This window comes from Micropterus salmoides, unplaced genomic scaffold, assembly GCF_014851395.1.
Source record: "Micropterus salmoides isolate LMB-PRFRI ecotype aquatic unplaced genomic scaffold, ASM1485139v1 Ms_hic_scaffold_2286, whole genome shotgun sequence".
NCBI classification, from domain to species: domain Eukaryota; kingdom Metazoa; phylum Chordata; class Actinopteri; order Centrarchiformes; family Centrarchidae; genus Micropterus; species Micropterus salmoides.
Window position 1 is genome coordinate 1,823 of NW_024041469.1, and position 22,802 is coordinate 24,624.

Genomic DNA, 22,802 nt, shown 5'->3' on the forward strand with positions numbered 1-22,802 from the left:
CTGGTTATATATAAAACTGCTCCCAGTGAAGGGAAGGAAAAAAAAAAAAAAGGTCTGGTTGTGGTAAATATTTTCTTTGGACTCATGGAGCCCTGGGCAGAATCATGCTGCCAGAGAGTTTCATAAAGTGTCCCTGCTGTATACGTGTTGCTGGCCTGGACTACAGGTGTTTCCTCAAAGGAACATTTTACTCACAGAAAAGTCACTAAATGTATGTGTAGGCTTGTGCGCCCACATATACATCTATGTACATGGGAAACACAAATAGAGATGATGAGTGAGTGGTAAACTGAAACAATGCAGATGTCAGTGTTACATGACCGAACCTAACATGTGAGAAAGCTACAGTTCTCAGCTTCCTTTGATGGACTGATTGTTATGTCGTCTGTTATGTGGTCGTATAACATTAGCCAGACCTGTTGAATATGGCTGGATATGGTTTTAAATAGGCTACTCTTGTTGTACATTTGGCTTTAAATAGTTCATAAAATTGACTGATAAATGCTATTTCTAACCAAGCTTGTTGCTTGGGCCTAGTTTCCATCTGCCTGTGATTACTAATAGCATGCTAATCATGACTTCACTACTCTTTGTGGATGTCTGTTCCCTCCAGTCCGTCTCACCAGGGTGGTTCTTCTTGTTTGTCAAGAATAAAACCTATATTTGGTAACAAACTTGCTTTCATAAGCATCCAATACTGTCGTAAAACCAAATATTTTAACACAGCATGCCAATTGTTGTCTTATAAAAATGGGCATTAGAGCAGGTTGGGCTGTTTAAGACTGGAGAAACGTGGCTGTTGAAAATGATGTCTATGAAGATTCTCAGTCATCCAGGTCATAGTTATCCAAACGAAGGTTAAAGTCAAGGGCAACTGGACTTCAGTTCTGGAACTGAAGAAGTCCTTTGGATGAGGGACGGAACGTCTTCCAGTATCTTTAACCAAGTCCATTTGCCCTTGACTTTAACCTTCGTTGGATAACTGTTGAAAATGAATTAGGCTGATGTTGCTTTGAAGATTAAAGCTGTGTTTAATCAGGAACCCAACTGTGCAGATTTTCCTGTGTCCTTGTTCCATAGCCCGCTTACTCTACTATTAAAGCAAGGCTATCTCAAGGCTAGCTGTCTTTGGTTTGTTGTTGTGTCTTTTGTCCATCTTGTGTCTTTCTTCTCTTTTTATCTCACACAATACAGCAATTTTAATTTAACCAATAAATTAATTTCTGTTTTCCAGAAACACAGCCATGGGGAAAGGATGCATCACAGTTACCAAGTACTTTCTGTTCCTCTTCAACCTCCTCTTCTTTGTAAGTAATCACAGCTCTTCATCACTGCTTCATGGCCGTGCTGCAGAAAAATGCTGTCAGAATCTTGTCAAATGACTTCCACTTTGTCAGCAGCTTTGTTTACCAAAGAAAGATAGGTATGCTGTGCTACCTAAGCTGAACCAGACACGTACGACAAATCGAGAGCTGTCTGATGCCTGTCAGCGGTTTTAATTTGAGTAAGCGTCCATATTGAAATAGCACCAGAGATTAGTGGAGATACATAGGGAAATGTTGCTGTGACTCTGCCTGGGGCAAGAAACTTTACAGAGTACCTTTACACAGCCAGGTCTAAACAACAACAGATGGTTTCTGTTTGTTTCCTTCCCTCTCACACCGGCCAAAATAGTCCAGGGGTTGCTATAACCCCAGATTCCTAAAACTGACTCTGTGAGGATGTCCAGACCCTTCCAATGAGACTGTGGCTGTAAACCTTTTGATGTGAACACTTGACTGGTGTCTAATAGGAAGCGTGTGTGTCTGTGTCAGGGTTTGTCCATTTGGAGAGATTAGGCTAGCGGAGGCTAGCGGAGGGAAAGCCAGGAAGCGGTGGGCTAATGATGGTTGACGGGAGCTCAACAGTCCCTCTAAATGAGCAGCTCTTAACTAGGGCTCTAATGACTGTTGTGGGGTTGGGGAGGGGTGGCGGTCCAAGAGGGGAAGCTGGTGAATCAACAGAGCCTCTCATCTATGGATTTACTCCCACTACAGTGATCCACAACGTATAAACAAGGGCCATGTTAATTACATAGAAGTTCTGCACTTCATTACCTCATTACAAGGGTACATTTGGTAAAACTGATGATTTTCTGAGGCTTTAAGATGCCAGTAACAAAATGTTCCAGTATAGAGGTGATGATTCTTCTTAATTTCTGAGAATTTCTCCCTTTTATCCTTATTTACTTACACTGTTCAGTTTGCTGTTCTGAAAGGGACATTGAAGACTGAGAATGACTGGTAGATCTGTGACTGGCTGGGTGTTAATTGTGAGGAAAAAACAGCAGAATGGGTCTCTTGATCCTCTCCACATATTTTTTCCCTCTGCACATTGCTGTGAGAGAAAGAGACAAGCAGAGTTAGGATCTGATGAATCCCAGATGTGACAGACTGAGTAAGCAGAAATAAGGCCCTCTGTTCAAGACACACCAGCACAAATTCTGTGTTTCGCTCTCAAACTGGTGCCTGATTCTTTTCTCTTTCCCCTCTACAGATCTTCGGAGCATTGATCACGGGCTTTGGCCTGTGGGTCCTCTTTGATAACCAGAGCTTCATTGCTGTTCTACGTAAGTGTTGTAACATTCACTCACACACACACACACACACACACACACACACACACATCCACAGTCTTGCTGCCACGTCCTGTAGTGATAACATTCACGTCAGCAAACATTCAGCACTTTTGACCCATGCCAATACATCTGGTCTGAGACCTTGGAGAGTATGCTTGTCAAATCCTAAAACCTCTGGCCTACTCTGTATAGCTTATGTGGAATTTATCCTATAGGAATCATTCCCAAGAAACCACAAAGGGATGTTCATACCAAACAAAAACTGTGACTCACAGATGAAACTTAATGACTTCCTCAGCCACTCAAAAGCTGACCTGTTGACATACAGACTACCCCTCCTCAATTTTTCCACAGAGTTGTACTTTGAACTTGCTGGGTTCTCTCAGCTCTCCAGACAGCAGAGGTGCACAGATAGAATCTCCCACCCTCACCGAAGTAGTCACAGATCTATTTGTAGACACAACATGTGAAAAAGAAACCAATCTTCCAAATGGCAATCTCCTACATGGCGTAGTTATCATCTTCGTCATAGACAACAAAATGTGTAACGTAGGTTATCTGCTGTGAAAACACTAGAGAAAGCATAATTAAACCCAGTTCCAGCCTTGCATGAAAAGAACAGGGAACAGCCGATGGAAACTCTTAGTTGCCATAAATCTTGTTATAAATGCTTTCAGTGTATTCATCCCAGATGGAGCATTGCCGAGAGCAGCAGTGAGTTTTTCTCCCAACATCAGCCTATAAAGAAGAATTCTTTTAATTTATTTTCTGGCAACTTAATATGTGTTGGAAGTCAAATACAGCATTTCTTTCAATGAGACTATGATACACATTTCTCACATGACGTGGGTCGCAAAGCTAGGACTGATGATGAGTGTTAAACCAACGCGGTAACTGTGCCAGATTTACTGCTTTTATACAGACAATATTTAACAAGAGTGAATAACTATTTTTGACTGGTGACCTGTCCAGGGTGTACCCCGCCTTTCGCCCGATGTCAGCTGGGATTGGCTCCAGCCCCTGTACGCAGGATAGCGGTTGATGATGGATGGATGGATGGATGTTTAAGTTAATCGCTAAGCATAAATGCTAAATGGTTTCTGGTGCCAGCTTCTTAAACGTGAGGATTTGATATTTTATATCACTGTAACATAATATCTTTAAGTTTTGGACTATTGATCTGACAAAATAAATTAACTGAAGACAGAATTTTGAGCTCTGGGATGTTGTGGTAGGCAATTTTTATAATTTTATAGACATAGCGATCTGATGAAACAAGAAAATCATCAGTGGATTAATCAACGGTGAAAATTATCGTAACGCTACCTTCCGTACTTTTGTGTTACTAGACTGCATAAGCGAGGAAAATAGTAGTTACTGGATGTAACTCCAGTTCTATGAGTGTGCATAGCCCTCTACCTGCATGTTATTGCATCTAAAGCATTATAGTTTTAATATGCTAAAACATTTATCACGTCCTCCAGTAAGTATTGCAAATGGCAGAACATAAAACTGGTATACTGTCCAATGAGAAAGGGGGCTGAGCAGAGCTGGAGAAATCTATATTTAGGCTGGAGGTCTGTGCTGCTTTGACTGATGAGTTGTAAAAACTCTGGAGTTTTGACGAAGACCAACCAAAACTGACCTTGTGTCCTAAACTAGTCAGACTGAGTCTTGTCTTCCTCTGGCTCATATTTCACCTCTCGAGGTCACTACTCAGCGAGGAATCACTCCAAGGTTATTATTGAGACAAGTTTGCTTATCTCCAGTCAGGCTTGCAGAACACAAATGCAGTACAGTATCCATCATCCCTGCTAGCCCCAGTCCTATTGTTATGATAATCCAGCTGTTCCTCCAGAGATAGCAGAGATCCTGCTTCTCTGATACCCTGAGGATATCCCTTCCTATGTGGGGCTTGATGACCTCTCATTCATGTATTTTTGTTGCCTGTACCCAGGATGGGTCAACCTCAACTCCTCCCTGGGTCTCTAGATTTCTAACCTAACTGGAAATCTCTTACCACCCTGTAGAGGAACAAAAACCAAAGCTGCAGGCAACTCTGTTTATTGACTCTGTGTGTTCCCCTCAGAAGTTGTACCGTTGCCTGACCATAAACAGGATCTGTGTGTTTTCAGTTTCCATTCTTATGAGTTATATTAATAGAGGCCTCTGCAGATGTCCCAATGACTTCAGGCAGGGGAACTTTGGGAATGTTTTGGTTTCAGGCCCCCTATTTTCCAGTTAAAAGGGCATCTTCCCCTCAATGCACACGTCTCTAGTTCAATACAGTGCTGTCAATAGTTTACCTCCCTGACATGATGCCTTGAGTTTATCTTGCTGGCATATGTTTAAACAAAGACAGCTTGGGAAAGGAGGTCTGTGAGCCAGAGAGTGTGCCAAAGCACAGTTTAGAAATATGCTGCAGATTAATTCAGAAACTTTCCAAAGGCATGAACAAAGAAAAGAGAACTTGGTTGGATTCTTTTTCGTTTGGCAGCTTAAATTCTAGAAATTCAGCACAAAGTTGATGTACCTGTGTTTATATTTTAAATCTGTACATATTATCAACTGTGATTTTTCTACTCTATACAAGCTGAATCTGTGGCTCTGGCCATGTTTACAGAATAGAAATAGAAAGTTTCATGGAAACCACCTATAAACTATTTTAGAATATCTAGTAGATATTTACATGGAACTGTGCCATATTACAGAGCAGAGCAGCACAGTAACAAGGCGAACACATGCTGACTCCAGAAAAAAGTTACCACAGAACACAGATGACATAGACATAGATCTACAGCCGGAACGTTGTAAAGTGCAGTATCTGTTGCTCTGTAACTTTGATACACCTGGCAGAGGGTCTGAGAGGAAACACTTTTATGAGTTTTAAAAGATTTCATTTTAAGAATGTAGGATAGAAATAGCAGTTAACATCCCCTGCATATGTTTCATTTATTAAACATATTGAAACTAAGAAGCTACTGATTATACTTGATGTTAGAGGAAATAGTCAGGTCAATCCAAAGATTAGATGTATTGCCATAACATGCCAAGAACATTGGAAAACTGCTTCAACTAAATTTTTAGAAGTGGTCCCAGTGGAGAATCGTTTTGAGGTTGCATTAGTGTTGCATGACGTTTCCTCTAACTCCAGGGTGTATGTTTTTACTGGAACCAGTGTTTTATTTTACCATTTAATCGCTTAAGGGAATCCAAACACAAACATCTATCCCAGTTATATTTCCCACAATTAATAATCATAGAAAACTGGCTTATGATCTACATAGAAAAAATATTAGTTATCTAACTTAATCTCTATCGTGTTGACTTGACAGCAGTCTGTAACAGTTAACATACTATGAAACCTTCCGTGTCTCCCTCTGCTGCTCTCTCATCACTAAACTAAACCCTGGCCACCAAACCCACAAGAAGTAGCCAGTTGCCCTGTAAAACCTCATCCTGCAGAGTGCACGCTGAGACCTCTACTTCTCTCGCATCAACTTGTCCTCTCAAAGATGCCCCTCCAACGTTGCGCGGCCCAGGGCAGAGGCAGCGGTGAAAACATCTAATAGCAGGGATGAGAGGCTAGTCCACCACTGTCCTCACCACTGTTTGCCATCATACCTCTTTGCCTTTAGTTGATAGAGAGTGCGTAGAGCTAGGATGTGATCAAACATGTGTTTTGTACTATACACTGTTGTTGGCAAAGGAGGGTAGTTCTTTAAATGCTGGTTGGTTGTTTGTCTTATGCCACACTTTAAAGATATTGAGCTGGACTGAGTAAGAGCATGCGCGAGGAGGGCGGCTACGCAGCTTGATTGGTTGTTTTGACCCGGGAGTGGTCTGCTCCTAATGCCAATGGCATTAGGAGCAGTCAGAGGAGCCTGAGAAACTTGATGTATTTTTTTACAGATTATGTGTCTCATGCCCTAAGAGTAGGGCAAGGATTGCTCCTTTCAGCAAACATTGGAAATACATTTATCATACATTCTAGCAGAAAAAACTGCGAACATGTATCATGCAGTCCCAGTCCAGCACGTCACGTCACTGATTCCTGTCTTGTAGATATTGCTCTCTTATGCCACTGACTAGACATACAGCAATGACTTGAATACTTTGGTTTGGCAACTCTCATGTTCAGTGTATTTCAGTTGACTCACTCAGTTTCTTGACAGTCACTGAATATGCTAGTTAAACTATTTAATGCATCTTCCCAAATACTTCAGGTAAATCCTTTTTGTTAAGGAACATGTACACATCTGTTGCTTTTGCAGACACTGGATTCGAAAGAGAGAGAGAGAGAGAAATAACATGCTTCAGCAGGGCCAGATATAGAACATATAATATGCTAGTCTGTCTCCCTTTAAATGCTACCCTGTAGCCACATAAATCCTCTGCATATGTTCAGCTAAAAATACTTTTAGCTTCCAAGTATTCTCAAGCCACCGCAACCTGCGCTACTCTGGTAACCCATTTAGAGTCAGATGTACATGCATGCAATGACGTCTTTGTGCAAACATGTGCCTCTTGTGTCTGTATTGTAAATAGTTATATTTAAGTGTCTCAGTACACTACGTAATCTTGTACAAATTATATTATTACGTGACAAATTTATTTTTGCATTAGGATTGCAACTAATGATTGTTTTCATTATGTTGTTGTTGTTGTTGTTGTTATTATTATTATTGATTATTGATTCATTGATTCATTTTGGTCTATAAAAATGTCAAAAGACTGACCAATGGTGGTTTTGTTATTGTCCGACCAACAGCCCAAAACTCAAAGCTATTTACTGTACAGTGATATTACATGATAACAGAGATAAGGAGCAAATCCTCACATTGGATGAGATTTTTTTTTTTGCTTTAAAATTACTTAAATTATCACTCTATTATCAACAATTTTATCGATTAATGTTCTGTTGATTGATTCATCGTTTATTAAAAGTTTACAACTATAGATTCCATATAGGATGTAAGAATGGTATTGTGAAAGACAACTTGTTTTTATAGTCTGTAATGGGATTTATATTCATTGTGCATCAGCTAGAGGGTATACTGTGTATGATGATTTCTGCATAAATTAGCAGCTAATACGATAGAGGGAAGTTGAAATAATCACATCTATTTATCTTCCTAGTAAGCAAGCCTAGAAACAGCATTGCATTATATTCATTGAGCAGCGGTGGAGGAGCTGCTGTGTCTGTCAGCTCCATCACCAAATGGATGGGAGTGAGTTGTCTGATTGCTCTTGTTTGCTTGGCCCAGGAATCTTTAGGAGTTGGAGCCATTTCACAGAACTCAGATTCTGGCTTCATCTTTAGACCGAACTCGGACTTTCTGGAGCTCCTCCAGACCAGATAACACACAGACACCTAATGGCTCCAGTTTATCTCCCTCTATCCTTCCAATCTTCCATTTCAGTCCCTGCCCCCCTCCTCCTCCTGCTGCAGCTCTCTCGCTCTACATACCAAAGAGGGAAATCAATTAATCTCGCCACACGTTGGCTTGTCTTGGTCCAACTCTCTCTGGTGGGCTATTAAAATAATCTTTCCTGGGAGAAAAGCACTATAATGCTCTGAATTCAGAGAAGGAAAGAGAAGGTTTGTAGCCTGAATCATTTTTGACTAGCTGTATGAAAATGGTTTTGCATGTGAACTAGGCCTTCTATTGAGCTGCATTTGTTTGCAGGCACACACTGTGGTTAAAGTAGAAAAACAAGAACATGGCCCTGCTTCTGTAATTCTATTTTGAAAAATCATGTGGGCTAAGTGGTTGTGTTTTTTGTCTTAAAAAAAAAAAGCAGTGAAGCTTAACCAAAGAACTGAATTTAACTGTTGAAGCAGGTGCGTAGTTTGCAGCTCCGTATAGCTTTCAGTGTAATGTTTATGTGTAAGTTGAACTCTTTTTTGTTTCTCTTTCTGTTTACATATGTTTTCTCCAGAGGAGTCATCAAACTCGATCAAAGTGGCTTCCTACATCCTCATTGGGGTGGGTTCCTTATCAATGGGCATGGGATTCTTCGGCTGCATAGGAGCCATCTACGAAATTCGTTGTCTGCTGGGTGTGGTGAGGAATTACATTCACTTTAAGCTAACACGCTACAGCTTAGTTTCATTTACTAAGAGGCTCATATAGGGTTACCACCACAGCGAGACATAATGGAGTAATTTTGTACATGATTTTTAAAAATTCCATTGTGATAATGGCAACTTTAGACATGTTGACGTAATGTCATCATACCGTTACACTTAACTGCAACAACAAGAACGACTGAAACCAAAAGTAACATTGCAACTTGAGTTCAGGAGAGTGGAAGTGGTGTGGTTACAAAGATCAGATCTACAACAAAACCACAGTAATGTGTGAGAAGTGCAAGAAGACTGTAACAACAAAATTTCACCTCCTCAAGCAGAAGCACCTGGTTGAGTACGAGTAGCTCCCGCGAGGAGAGTTCAACAGCTATTGGGAGATCTAAACCAAAAAAATATTTTTAGTATTTTACCATTAAGAATATCATTATTGCAGAAATACCCTGAAATATTGTGATATTATTTTAGGGCCATATCACCCGTCCCTCGTATCCACAGATTATTATCCGCAAGTTATATTATTTTAAGTTACTGTACTTTAGCATTAAATATTCATTTGCATGCACCTGTTTGAGCTCTCAAGCCTAGCTAAGAACACATGATAAATTCTTGCTGACAGTAAAGCCTTTTTGCATTTCTTCTTATGTGTGGGCCGGGGCTTCGCAGCATGTGTGAATTTACAGAGGAGAGTGGGACGGGGGTTGACGGGTAAAGCCAGTGAGATATAGGGAGTAAAACAAGAGTGGGGATGGGTGCATGACCTCTACAGCGTTAAACCTGCTAGGGTTAACTGAAGAACTGCTGTGACCTACTTCTCCCAGCGACAGTGACCAGCTGGCAGAGGAACCCCCCCACCCCACCCCACCCCATCACACACACCACCTTTCCACTCAGGGAGGCTGAGGAAGGGTCTTGAATGGCTTACATTATTCTTGCAGAAAGCTTTAGAGATTATGTTTAAGACTCTAAACACTGATTAATGATAATTTAAAATGAATGGTAAAAATCTACCCAAGAGTGTGTTTAATCTTCTTGTCTGCTAGTTTGTTATATAATGTGTTTTTTTTTTACTTGCAATAACTGACTTTTTGGATAGAAACAAGTTGTGAACACAAATTATCGGCAAAGTTGATCTGATCAACTTGTTAGCAAATAGTTTATTCTTTACGCATACAAGTTGCATTGGAGTTGTGTTTATGTCCACCTGAAGTCCAATATTAACTATTTTTTCACTCTGTTTTTGGTCTCCGCCAACTCCTGAGAGAAATATCTGGCTCTTTAGCTGATACATGCTCCACTATGTTCACCAGCTAGTCATAGGTAGTGTACAGAGGGTTTTTTGCACCAAAACATTGAGGTTGTAGGCCTGACAGCTGCACAAAGAGCAGAAACTCGCTATAAAGCTGGAAAAATCTGAGGGGAGTGGTTCTGGTGATAATTCTCTGTAGGTTATTCACCATGAGCAACACCTTAAACATTCTCACATTGTTTTCACATTGTCATTTGATACTTTCGATTAAATCTGCTTAAATTATTTTATTTATTTAATTTTACATAATAGTACATAATGTCTAATGTTACATAATAGTAATAGGAGGTTATTGATTTCCTGCAGTGTTGCCAGTGTTTTAAAAGTATTTATTGTAAATGTTTATACTGACATTTTCCACAGTACTTCACCTGCCTCCTGCTCATCCTCATCGCCCAGGTCACTGCTGGAGTTCTCATTTACTTTCAAAGAGATCGGGTAAGATGCTACCTTTTAATGTACTTAATCAGTCTACCTTTTGCTCTTCCCGTTTTTGTTAATTTCACTTCTTCATAATTTATCCTCTTGTCTATTCAGTGTGTTTTTTTTAGTCTTCTTAGTTTTATTCCTCTTTTTGTACTCTGTCCTGATTTTATCTTTTTCACCATTTAACCCCTCCTCTCCCTCCCACTGGTTTTTCATGGTTCTCGTCTCCTCAGTTGTGTGACTGGCTGCATTTAGGTCTTAGCTAAACATGTTAATGAGCCCCCTGCATCCTGTGATGAATCACAGTTTTGTACCTTGACGAGTGGAAAGTGAGAGGGTGTCGGTTTGTCACTGATGTGACGTTGGATGCTGGTAGAAAGTGAGATGAAGCAGGTGGACTGAAGGAGATGTGTGACAACTGTAAAGGAAGTAGAAGGCAGGCTCTTAATACTGAATTTTTCCATTGTTGGCTCAGCTCCCCCTCCGGGGTTTTTGTTTGTTTTTTTTATGTTAGAGGGAGAGGGCTAACAAATGAATGCTGAATGAATGTTGGTAACGTTGCTGTCATATTCTGACACATTATATTGGTATGTCCAACACTGCCCCATTTAAGACCGTAATTATCACCCAGAAACCACTTTATACCGAAATCCTTGATAAAGCGGTGCCCCCTACAGGCAGGATCACCAACTCACCAGGGGTCTCACTTATGAACAGTGGGTACGTACAAAACAGGGCTGGAAACGTGCGTACGCCACTTCCCAAGCAAAGGTTGTGATCTATAAAAAACAAACTTGACGGGAAAATGTGCGTCCCATAAGTAAACTCTGAACCATGTGTCCGCACATAAAGAGGAGAAATGAGAAACGGCCACTCACATGGCAGAAGGATGAAACTGGAATGAATAGGCCTACTACTGTGTAAAATATATCGAAATATTACCTCGGAGTAGTATAGGCTTAAAGCCTTTCTAAATAATAATTTGATTGATTTTCCCTGAAGTGCGCAATAAAAAAAACATCATTGATCATTTGCGGCGCACAAAACAAACCATGACCGAGGATAATAAACCACAGAAAACAACTATGCTGGGTGACCGAAGAATTCTTTCCCTGGTGAAGAAAACACCCTTCACAACAGTTGGCCAGATCAAGAACACTCTCCAGGAGGTAGCTGTATGTGTGTCAAAGTCAACAATCAAGAGAAGACTTCACCAGAGTGAATACAGAGGGATCACCACAAGATGTAAACCATTGGTGAGCCTCAAAAACAGGAAGGCCAGATTAGAGTTTGCCAAACAACCCCTAAAAAAGCCTATGGACAGATGAGACAAAGATCAACTTGTACCAGAGTGATGGGAAGAGAAGAGTATGGAGAAGGAAAGGAACTGCTCATGATCCAAAGCATACCACCTCATCAGTGAAGCATGGTGGTGGTAGTGTCATGGCGTGGGCATGTATGGCTGCCAATGGAACTGGTTCTCTTGTATTTATTGATGATGTGACTGCTGACAAAAGCAGCAGGATGAATTCTGAAGTGTTTCGGGCAATATTATCTGCTCATATTCAGCCAAATGCTTCATAACTCATTGGACGGCGCTTCACAGTGCAGATGGACAATGACCCGAAGCATACTGCAAAAGCAACCAAAGTTTTTTAAGGGAAAGAAGTGGAATGTTATGCAATGGCCTAGTAAATCGCCTGACCTGAATCCGATTGAGCATGCATTTCACTTGCTGAAGACAAAACTGAAGGGAAAATGCCCCAAGAACAAGCAGTAACTGAAGACGGTTGCAGTAGAGGCCTGTCAGAGCATCAACAGGGCTGAAACCCAGCGTCTGGTGATGTCTCTGCGTTCCAGACTTCAGGCTGTAATTGACTGCAAAGGATTTGCAACCAAGTATTAAAAATGAAAGTTTGATTTATGATTGTTAATCTGTCCCATTACTTTTGGTCCCTTAAAAAGTGGGAGGCACATATACAAACTGTTGTAATTCCTACACCGTTCACCTGATTTGGATGTAAATACCCTAAAATTAAAGCTGAAAGTCTGCCGTTAAAGCACATCTTGTTCGTTTAATTTCAAATCCATTGTGGTGGTGTATAGAGCCAAAAAGATTAGAATTATCCCAATATTTATGGACCTGATTGTATCTGTTTGTGCAAAAGAACACCTCAAATATGTTGGACAGTTTAATCAGGAATCATATTAAGTTATAGGCCTACTTGCATGCAGTGCAATTTATTCTCATACATAAGGTGAACAGGAGGACAAGTACATTTAAATTGATACCGTTTTCAATGTGTCAGATGAGCAAATACGAGTGCAGTTTTATATTGCCTATTGTTATCAGATGTGTGTTGCCTTTTTGAGCCAAACGCTGTGCACCATCGTGTGGATGTGATGTGTAGCTTGTAAAAACACATTATGGAAATATAACGCTATTTTATGTAATTTACAACAAGTCATATTTCTTTTAACTCATCGGCAGCCTCATTAACTGAGTGCACTGTTTGGGTAGCCTAAATAAATGTTCAAACACAAGCAGAATGCATTTGGTTTAATCTCTTTTCAAACGGGGGAATCCAAATTAGTACCTGGGTCATCCCGTCTTGCGTGTGTGTGTGTGTGTGTGTGTCCCTCCAGTCAGTGACGTCACTACTCAAAAGAGGGATGCCCCATCCTGCAGGTCGGTTATAAGGGGGTGAAGCTCTGGTGCCCCCTTTCCTCCAGTACACAAGCGTTGTGTGAAAGTGCATTTTTTACCCAGCTTCAGCTTCACCAAAAGAAACATCAGTGTCACACTGAGTTAAATTTCATTTTGTAGCTTTTCTGTCAGATTTTGCCTCCTTTTCTTCCTGCAATCAGTACGTATTAATATTAATGAGGGGTGTTTCACTGACCATTTATAGGCAACTATGGGCGTTTGAAGGGTCGGACATGGAGCTCCTTCACATGCGCCACATTTCAAGTAGATTGTAAAGGGAACTTGCTAACAAGTGTGCGTTCGCACGGTTTTATAAGTCTGGATATTTTTTGGCGTGCGCCATTTTTGGCTTTTGGGCGCACATACACTTTTATTGAGGAGTCTGACAGGTCACAACAAACCAAAGATTGTCAAACCGTGTGACTCTCCTACTTCTTAAGCTAAATAAATCATTAAAAGACCAGTGGATTATCTAAAAACATTTTTTTTAAAAGCTAAAAGCTAGGTTGTTTTTACATTTTTGGAGAAACCAGCCAGCAACAACACTAACACTTTTCAAGAGGATAGTTTTGCTCAAGACCCTGCCTAACCAATACGTTAAAATACAAATCACAAGTGATGTGATAGTCACCTAAAAAAGACAAGAACATTTGAAACCAAACCAAGAAAAAAACCATTGCGGACAGATCTCAGAAATGCATCGAATATTATAGAACACATCCAAATATCACGTTGTTTGTGAGTTTTACATCTGTGGAACAATTAGGCATCTTTAACAGGTCACCAAAAGCACTTTTTAAGTTACAGAATACACCATAAATGGAGGTGACCGTCAGACAGAGGAAGGTTTTAACTCTCCTCCTGGGTTTTTCCTCTAAAACCTGTTCTTTTGAATCTGGGGTCAAATCAATAATGGCAACCAGCCTAAAAAATAGAACCAGCCATATGTGTTGGGGTGGTGATGGTGTAGAGCATCCACATGCTCCAGAGGCACTTGACCTTTGATATATATTGCAATTGTAAGTCGCTTTGGATAACAGCTAAATGACTTATTAAATTCATTAAAATTAAATTCATTAATGTGTTTGTATGAAACCTCTTCGACCGGTTTCAGGACATAAAACGCCTTTCCCTTGATAAACCTCACACCTGCGTGACTCAGGATAGGCGGAGGCCCTTTCAACTGTTAGCCCTCCAGCACTTGCACATGTGCATATACGTATGTTTGTGTGTATCGCTGAGAGCGTGTGCGTGTTGTAGCTTTAGACGCGCTCCCTGTGTTTAAGGCTCACCACAGAGCAGGGTGGTGCTCTCTCCCAGAATAGGGTGAGGCGGTCACTCATCTCCTTCAGAGCTCTGAAGATACATTGCTGCCACTGCTCTGTGGTCTCACACATAAACAGAGTCATGGTCCTGCTGAGCTGCATTTGTGCAATGTTTCAGCCCAGCATGGGACTTCGCAGGGCAATACCACCCGAGGTGTTACCCTAAGAAACATTAAGTTCAGATGTTGCTAGTAAATTTTCAAAAAATATTAGCATGGGTGTGTTTGTTTTCTTTTCTTCAACACTGTCTCTCTACTGTGCACAAAAGATTGCAATGTGGGCAATCTGACTCTTTTTATGGCTTGCATACAAACATGCACCCTCATATTGATATATGTACAGCTATTTATAGTATTTTGTATCAACTAAAAACAAGTAACCAGTATTGGTCTGACACTTGCACTGTTGATGGTATATTCTCATCTCATTCCCAGTTGAAATATGAGATGTCCAACATCATAAAGGGCATGATAATCCACTACACTGGCCAGAACAGGACCACAGAGCACACCTGGGACTACATTCAGAGGACGGTGAGTTGACTTCTTTAACCAACACACTCACAGAGGTCTAGTGCTTCTTAACAGATGAAATCCAGCCTTTCAATTTTTCTGCAGTGCTGAAAATTGAAATGAATAAACTAAATGTATCAAACAAGTTTGCTTCAATAAAGTGACGGTTTGCATGCCATTAATACCCCTTTAGTTTGATAAGCAGCCCGTGACACAGCCGCATTCAGCTTGCGTAGATTAGTCACGTTGTGTGAACGCCACGACTTCAAGACTTCATAAGACGGCATGTGTAGTCTGAACAGCACGGTGATCTGCCGACGCTGAAAGTCATGTAGTCTGCACGAGCCTTAACATATGAAATTTGGTCAGAGTTGTTATCTGAAGTGACTCTTAGAGTAACATGAGTGCATATATTTTAGAATGGGTGTCTCCCATGTGAATTAAACTTTTAACCTTTCAGTACTGGTCACATGTTCTTTCTATTGTAATGCTGCATCCACACAATGTCGGCAGAATGTGAAGAACAGGAAAACTTCAGTCTCATGATTTAAATTGCCTAAATAAGCTAGTTTTGCACGTTTTGGAGCAGTTCATTGAAAAATGGGACCAAATACAAACAAACTGTACAGCTCCTTTTTAAATTAACAAATCGATTATTGGTGTTAGATTTTATTTACATGTAACTGGCCAGCAGTGGAGCCTGTTGACGCTTGTGTGTAGTTCTTTTCATCAATATCTCTGACTAGAAATTAAGCTTGGTAGCCCCTAATTATGGTCCAAGTGATAGGACACAAACTCAGCGTAGTATACAGAGCCATGCTTCAACGTCACGTTACAAGTAGGTAGTTTTGGTTTTATTTGCCTAGGTTTTGAAATTAGTCTCTTAAGTTTTCTGCCTCCACCCCAATACAATTGCACATGATTGGCATTTTATAAAGGGTGCTCAAACATTGAAAAAGTACTTTTAAATTACTCAACAGCAACTTTGAGGCTCACTTAAGATAACCCACAGACCTCACAGTGAACAGTTTTCATCTGAACTATCTACTGCATCTAATCTACTGAAGAAATAGTCCCTATGTAAACTTTTAATATGCGTTTATCCTGAATAACTGAGACGTTTCAAGTAAAGCACGTTGAGTTTTTCTAATTTAAAGTTTCAATCCTTTGAGGAAAACAAACAAAATTCCATTCACTTCTGTTGTTTTCTGGCTGGCAGCAGAGGTTTCAGAGAAGGATATCTCAGAATCTCAGCACCTAAGACTGAAATGAAATGCATGACTGGTGAGGAAATGTGGGGGATTTTGTTGGGCTTTTTTTTTCTTTCTTTTTTTTGTCCTTTGCATGGACTGACTCATTAAACTAGGCAGAGCATAGCAAATAAAAATGGCTCTGAAGCAAGCTTGTTCCATGCTGTTATCAACTTTATGCATTTTATTCACTATCTCCTTCCTCCTCTCTCTCTCTCTCTCTCTCTCTCTCTCTCTCTCTCTCTCTCTCTCTCTCTCTCTCTCTCTCTCTCTCTCTCTCTCTCTCTCTCTCTCTCTCTCTCTCTCTCTCTCTCTCTTTCCTTCCAAGCCTCTTTCCCACTGATCTTTCTGAAGCAAACAGTAGCCAAGAAGAGATTGGTCTCAGACACCACAATAGAAGAGCTCGTACACTGAGCCAATAGATTTGCTACTTTTGCCTTCATCTAATTAATGTCCCTTTTTTGTATTTTCATGTTTTCACTCCATGCTCTGCTCTTTCTCTTTATCTCCTAATGTTTTAACTCACATCCTCCCTCTCTTTCATATCACCAGATGGAGTGCTGTGGATGGACTAGTCCGGGTTACTGGTCTGAGAACATTTTGATCAAGAACAGCTCCCAGAACCTCTACCCATGTTCCTGTCGCAATGAGTCCCTGCCTGGCACGGACATCAAGCATGTCGGCCTGTGTGAGCACCTGTCTGCAGGCACGCCCATCTATCAAATGGTACATCTAAAATCTGCAGTGCTGTTTCTGCACTAAGGTTCAAAATCTGTCTGAAAATCATAATTGTGAATTTTACTGAACAGCTGTTTATCCTATTGTCCCATCTCGGTTCAGTCTGGCATCATGACATACATTACTCAAACGGTATATGCAAATACATTTTTTTTATAGAGAAGCATAATTCTGTGATTAATTGTAAAATCCTTCCAACTGTGCCCACTTGGTTCATCATTTTTGTGGTCACTCGCTCACTCAGGCACTGTTTGAAACTGCAGTCTGTCCCACTGTGCTGAACCAACCACTGTCTTTGAGAGGTTCTTACTGTGTTGAAATTTTGGTTGATGACCAGCCATGATTCAACTACTATAAAGACTTCTTGAAAATCATAGTTCAATATTTCAGCCAATTTCGCTTTCACACGCAATATCTTCCAAGTCCAATGTCTAACATTTCGGGGAGGATCTATTGGCAGAAATGGAATAAAATATTTGTAAGTATGTTTTCATTAGAGTATTATCAGACAAAGCAAGCACTGGCTCTTGAAAGGGCGTTTTGTGTTTTTTGCGAGTGAGGCGAGCGGTATTTAGGTGGTTGCAATCTGCAGACTCACTGTACCTGTACCTTTTTAAGTGAACATAACAAAAGCGAACATAACGCATTTGAATGTATTTGAATCTCTTGTTGGCTCAACATTAAGTCTTTATGATAAGGTTTGCGACATCGGACAGTAAGTGAGCGCTAAAATGTTTTGACAGTCACAGGAAGTCTTACCTGACACAATGCGCGCTGTCTTCTGTAATACCCAGCCCCACTGAGGTTCACATGAATGGTAACATTTTATTTGTAAATGCCACCAGACCCTGTCCCGTGTTACTTCAGCTGGGTGAAAAATACTAGAGCATGCCTGCATTTTCCTCATAGACCTTACACCTTTTCTCATTACGTAAGTCGGTATGACTCGTGTTGCGTAACTCTGCCAGCTTGGTGTGGTCGTTCTTAATCAGCACAGTGAATATGGACTGCTGAGGCATGTTGTTTGTGCTGTGTGATTTGTTCAAACACCAGCAAAGCTTTACTCTCTCTCTCTCACTCTACTGTTTTACTCAGCTCAACTAAGCCGTGTTATTCTTCCCCTCTCTGACTCAGTCCAAAGCCAACAGTTGTGTTTTGAAAAGGCTCTGCTCATGTCCGGCAGGGATCACAAAGCCATTCATTTCTCCTCTGCTTCCCCCCACCCCCCAACTGTCTTTCTTAACTTTTCTCTCTTTCTCTCTCCCTCTCTGGTTCTCTCCTCTAGGGCTGTATGACTAGCGTGGAGAAATGGCTCCTGGAAAACTGTGGCGTTATTCTGGGAATCTGTGTCGGTGTGGCAGTAGTGGAGGTATCTATCTCTTGCTCTGACTAGCATGAAAGGATGAGTTCTAGTTTTCAAGAATATCTTAATATCATATTCTCCATATGCCATATGCACTGCATGTCAAAAGAACTTCACTGTTATCATTCCTCCTGTTCATACCGGCTATGAATCAATCCCTCCCTGACGCAACTCCATTGTAAAATTTGGGGGACAAAATCCACGCAAAAACTGTATTCTTAGTTCAGCCAAAGCTCATATGAGGCAAAAGTCAGAGTTAAAGGAATAATTCACTGTTTTGGGAAATGTGCCTGTTTGCTTTTTTGCCAAGAGTTTGATGATTGAGAGATTGATGCCACTCTCATGTCTGCCTGTTAAATATGAAGCTGCAGCCAGCAGCCAGTTAAGGTCACAGCTAACCTGACTCTGTACATAACTTCTCCATAAAACCATGTGTTGTTTTCACACTTATATTTTTGAGCTGTAGAGGTGCTGGTAGACATATTCCAGTCTTCCAGTCTTGCTAAGCTAAGCTATGTTAAGCTATTCTAACCATCTCCTGGCTCCAGCTTCACATTTAACTAAGAGACACGAGATTGGTATCTCATAAATGTCATGTCTTAAAAGTACTCTGCTTTCTTGCTGAGAGCACTTAACACTTGGCTAGAAAGTGAATAAGCATATTTCCCAAAATACTGAACTGTTCCCTCACAAAATCAAAAGGGTATCGTCCACAGATGGTGTTTCCTTGCTGAGCCATGGTGAAGAGATATCTCATGCTAGTTGCATGTGGGTTTGTTTCCAACTACCAGCTAGGTTTGTCAAAATCTGACTTTTGAAGCCTCATATAAACTTAAGCTGCTCTTTGGAATGCAATTTTACCCAGAACAAGGAGTGTGGATTTTGTCCTCCCATCTTTTACAGTGAGGAAGGGGCCACTTTCTTGCCGCAATGGAGAGGAGAGATTAGAGGAGAGATTACAGCAAACCAAAAACTCTTAACTAGAGCTGAAACGATTACTTGATCAAACGATTAGTCGATTGACATGAAAATAACAAGCACCTATTTTCATGATTGAGTAATCTCTTGTTCCCGCTTCCAGAAGGTGAGGATTTGCTGCTTTTCTTTGCCTTGTCTTGTTAGGTTTTGGAGTGTTGGTCAGACAAAACAAACACTTGCATGACATCACTTTAGGCCTTCGGGGAACTTTTAATGGGCATTTTTTACTATCCTCTGGCATTTAATAGGCCGAGCAATTTATTAAGTAAATAATTGGTAGTTTAATTGATTATGATGTTAATTTAGTTCGTTGCAGCCCTGATTTCAACATACATAAAAGCTTGTGAGCATTGTTTTAACACAGATTTGGAAAAAATACATGATACAGTAGTCTGTTTTATGTGCATTTTCTATTTGTGAATTACATAACCTTTGTGGAAAACAAAGAAAGACTAGTGGGGAAAAAACTTGAAAAAACACTTGGCTCAGGTGGAAAAGTTGGTGTATCGATAAGAACAAAGTGCAATTAAAACAGACTTAGCAAAGTGACTTAAACATCACTGAAGCTTCCGCTCCACTGAAGAGTAACAAACATCAGATCTGCGTGGAGTGATGAGGAGTAACTACATATTCCCTGATTACTAAGTTGACAACTCCATTTCCTCCAGCTCCTTGGGATGATCCTCTCCATGTGTCTGTGCAAGAGTGTCGTCCAGGAGGATTATACCAAAGTACCGAAGTACTGAGCTGAAGACGGAGCCAGCTACACACCACACACAGATGGATGGACTCTTTTTGTCTCCCTCTCCTTGTCTCACATTCTTAAGAACACACTCACACACACGCAAATTGAGACAGCTGTCGCCTCCATTTGAGCTTCTCCTGCCTTGACAGCTGTGCAAATTTCTCACGCCCCGTATGTCCCACACACACAAACACACACACACCTCTCAATCAAGCTTGGTGGAAGTAAGTCCACAAGTTACCGTTGTTGTGTTATCATTTTGTTTTTTTTAAGGAGACATTTATGATGTTATTGTAATTTTTCTTTTTTAAATGTTCATATATGTGTTGTTTTGTTTTCCTGGGCTGACCTCAATGAAGTGCTTAACATAGTAGTAGAGAGCACTTTAGTGACATTTGGTGAGCTGAGAGCCGGAGAATCTTCTGACTCCGGGGCATGGAGATGAGAGAGAGACAAGAGGGTGAGGGTGGGTGCATGGTAGACTCTCTCAAGAAATTAATACCACTGTGTGATGCTGCAGCTGGTATTTTTGGTGCAGAGGGTGGAGGAGAGGCCCAGGGCAGGGCTGATGAGGTTGAGGTTTTGGCTTCTTTCATCAGCTCCTTGTACTCAGTAGCCCTCCTCCTCCTCCTCATCCCTCCCTCTATCCATCATCTGTTAGTGTCTAAATCATGTCCCTGTCCTTTTCTCGGGTGTGTCTGACTGGTAGCGAGTAGCTTAACAAAATGACTAGTTTTGCATGAAGTAAGTGTGTGTATGATGTGTTGAGTGAGTATTTTATTTCTTCTTGTTCTTTTTTTTATATTCTCATGTCGTTTCTGTTTTGTTTTTACAGCTGTACATATGACTTTGGTAAGGGGTTATGGCACTTCAGTGCTCGGTCAGCGTTTTATATGAGAAGCTGTCACCCACATGCTCTTGTTTTAAGAGTTCAATTGTTTTTCATTTCCTGTCAGTTGTTGATGATGTACAGAGCACAGCAATAGCTCGTCTGCACTATTTTGGTCTGAATCTGAGAAATTACCCTTAGAATGAATCTGACATCACTCTCTATCGCTATATTTTAATCTCTGTAGCATGAATTTGTGAACAGATCAACCTACCATAGCGCCTGCCCCAAACTTATTTATTTAAGCTCATTACACCTGCCGTCATTTTGATAAAATCATAGCAATAACATGAAAACGGCAGCTGTGTGACCGCAATGTATTTTCCCTTCTCTGCGTCATGGTTTATTTTCCCTGAAGTAATTTTCCCTGGTTTATATTATTGGTTGCAAGAGCAGAGAAAATGTTGGAAACTAGCATTTTTATTATAATACTGCATATTTCAGAAGCCGCTATGAACAGAAAATGACTGTTCATCATTCCATGCTATCCTTGCTAAAAATGATTCACAGAAATGTTCCTCTGCTCGTCATCAGTCCTTCCACTTCATTTCAAACACGCTATTATGGTTGGATTTATGGTCGTATTTTGTGGATAGATTGCACTTTTATTTGGTTAATAGTTTTTCATGCCATCTCACAAACGAGGGTACAACTGGTCAGTTGTGTCAGAATTACGGCCTCTATTTTATGACCTGTTCTATTCAAATATTAATTTAACTAAATGAGTGATGAAGGCTTTTTTATGGTGTTTTTAAGATATTTTTACACTTTTACAAAAAAGTTTTACAAAAAAATATTCGTGGAGCTGTAAGCCATGTTTGAAAAACAAACGTTTCTTGTTATTATTGAGAACTATTAAACCTGAACACACTAGAATCAGTTGAACTTATTTCATTTTGTTTTTTTAACAACAGACATTAACAACTATGTATTTAATCTTTCCCTTGGTCAGTTGTCAGGTTTTGTACCTAAAGGAGCCAGAAGATGGCAGTATGTATTCAACAGTGTCCCAGGCTCAGACAGAAAAGCTTTTGCACAAGATGAGCAAAATTAGTATGTTATGGCGTTTTAAGTGTAAAATGAAAGATTGCTCATCAGTGATTCATTATGTTTTTGAAAGCCTGATTTGTAGAAGCTGCAGGTTTAATTATAGGGTTTCATTTAGATTCTTAAGAAATTGCTTATTTCACTACCATCCCCTTTTTACACCTCCTAAGCTAATTCATTTCTTCTTTTCTTTTTATTTCCCAGCTTAGTCTTTGTGTTTTCTTGTTAAATTAGTCTAACTACCCTGTGGCTGAACAGAATAAAGAGCTCCACATCCCATTTATTTCACTCTGATAGCAGGATTTTTCCTGAAGCAAATACAAAAGAGCTCCTCTCGTAAGATTTAAGTGCAATGACTCTTATCAAGGAAAGGGAGCTTTATGATGTCATGTCATGCCAGAAGCTAATATCTCACCCCTGACTCACCAGGACTGCTTTTAAGCAAAACAACACTGTCACCACACGGACCTTGCTGCTTTAATCCACTATTGTCTAAGACATTTAACCTCAGTATAATGAGTACAGCTTAGTGTTCTCTCAGGAGACTGCTTTCAAGTAACTCAACACAGCCACATCTCATCAGGGGGCTCTGTCTATGCTGAGTGCTTCAAGCGCCAAACATCAATTTCTCATTTAAAACATGATATTGGACTTCAGAACAGTAACTGTGGGCCACGTGAAGGAAGAAATCCACAAATTGGATTAAAGCAAGACATTATTGGACTAAGAAAAAGGCACAATTTTGACTCAGATCTTCATCAGGCAACCGAGGGCAACAAGACATAAGGATAATCTTGTTGACATC

General features: G+C 40.4%; 1 protein-coding gene across 1 annotated transcript; it reads left to right on the top strand.

The window, feature by feature from the left end:
- Positions 1 to 1,235: 1,235 nt before the first annotated feature.
- Positions 1,236 to 21,829, top strand: LOC119917863 (CD82 antigen-like). Its single transcript, XM_038738284.1, has 8 exons — positions 1,236 to 1,307; positions 2,536 to 2,608; positions 8,561 to 8,685; positions 10,381 to 10,455; positions 14,910 to 15,008; positions 16,790 to 16,963; positions 18,261 to 18,344; positions 19,985 to 21,829. Exons 1-8 carry the CDS (start codon positions 1,245 to 1,247, stop codon positions 20,060 to 20,062), a joined length of 771 nt encoding a protein of 256 aa, XP_038594212.1. The 5' UTR covers positions 1,236 to 1,244; the 3' UTR covers positions 20,063 to 21,829.
- Positions 21,830 to 22,802: the final 973 nt, after the last annotated feature.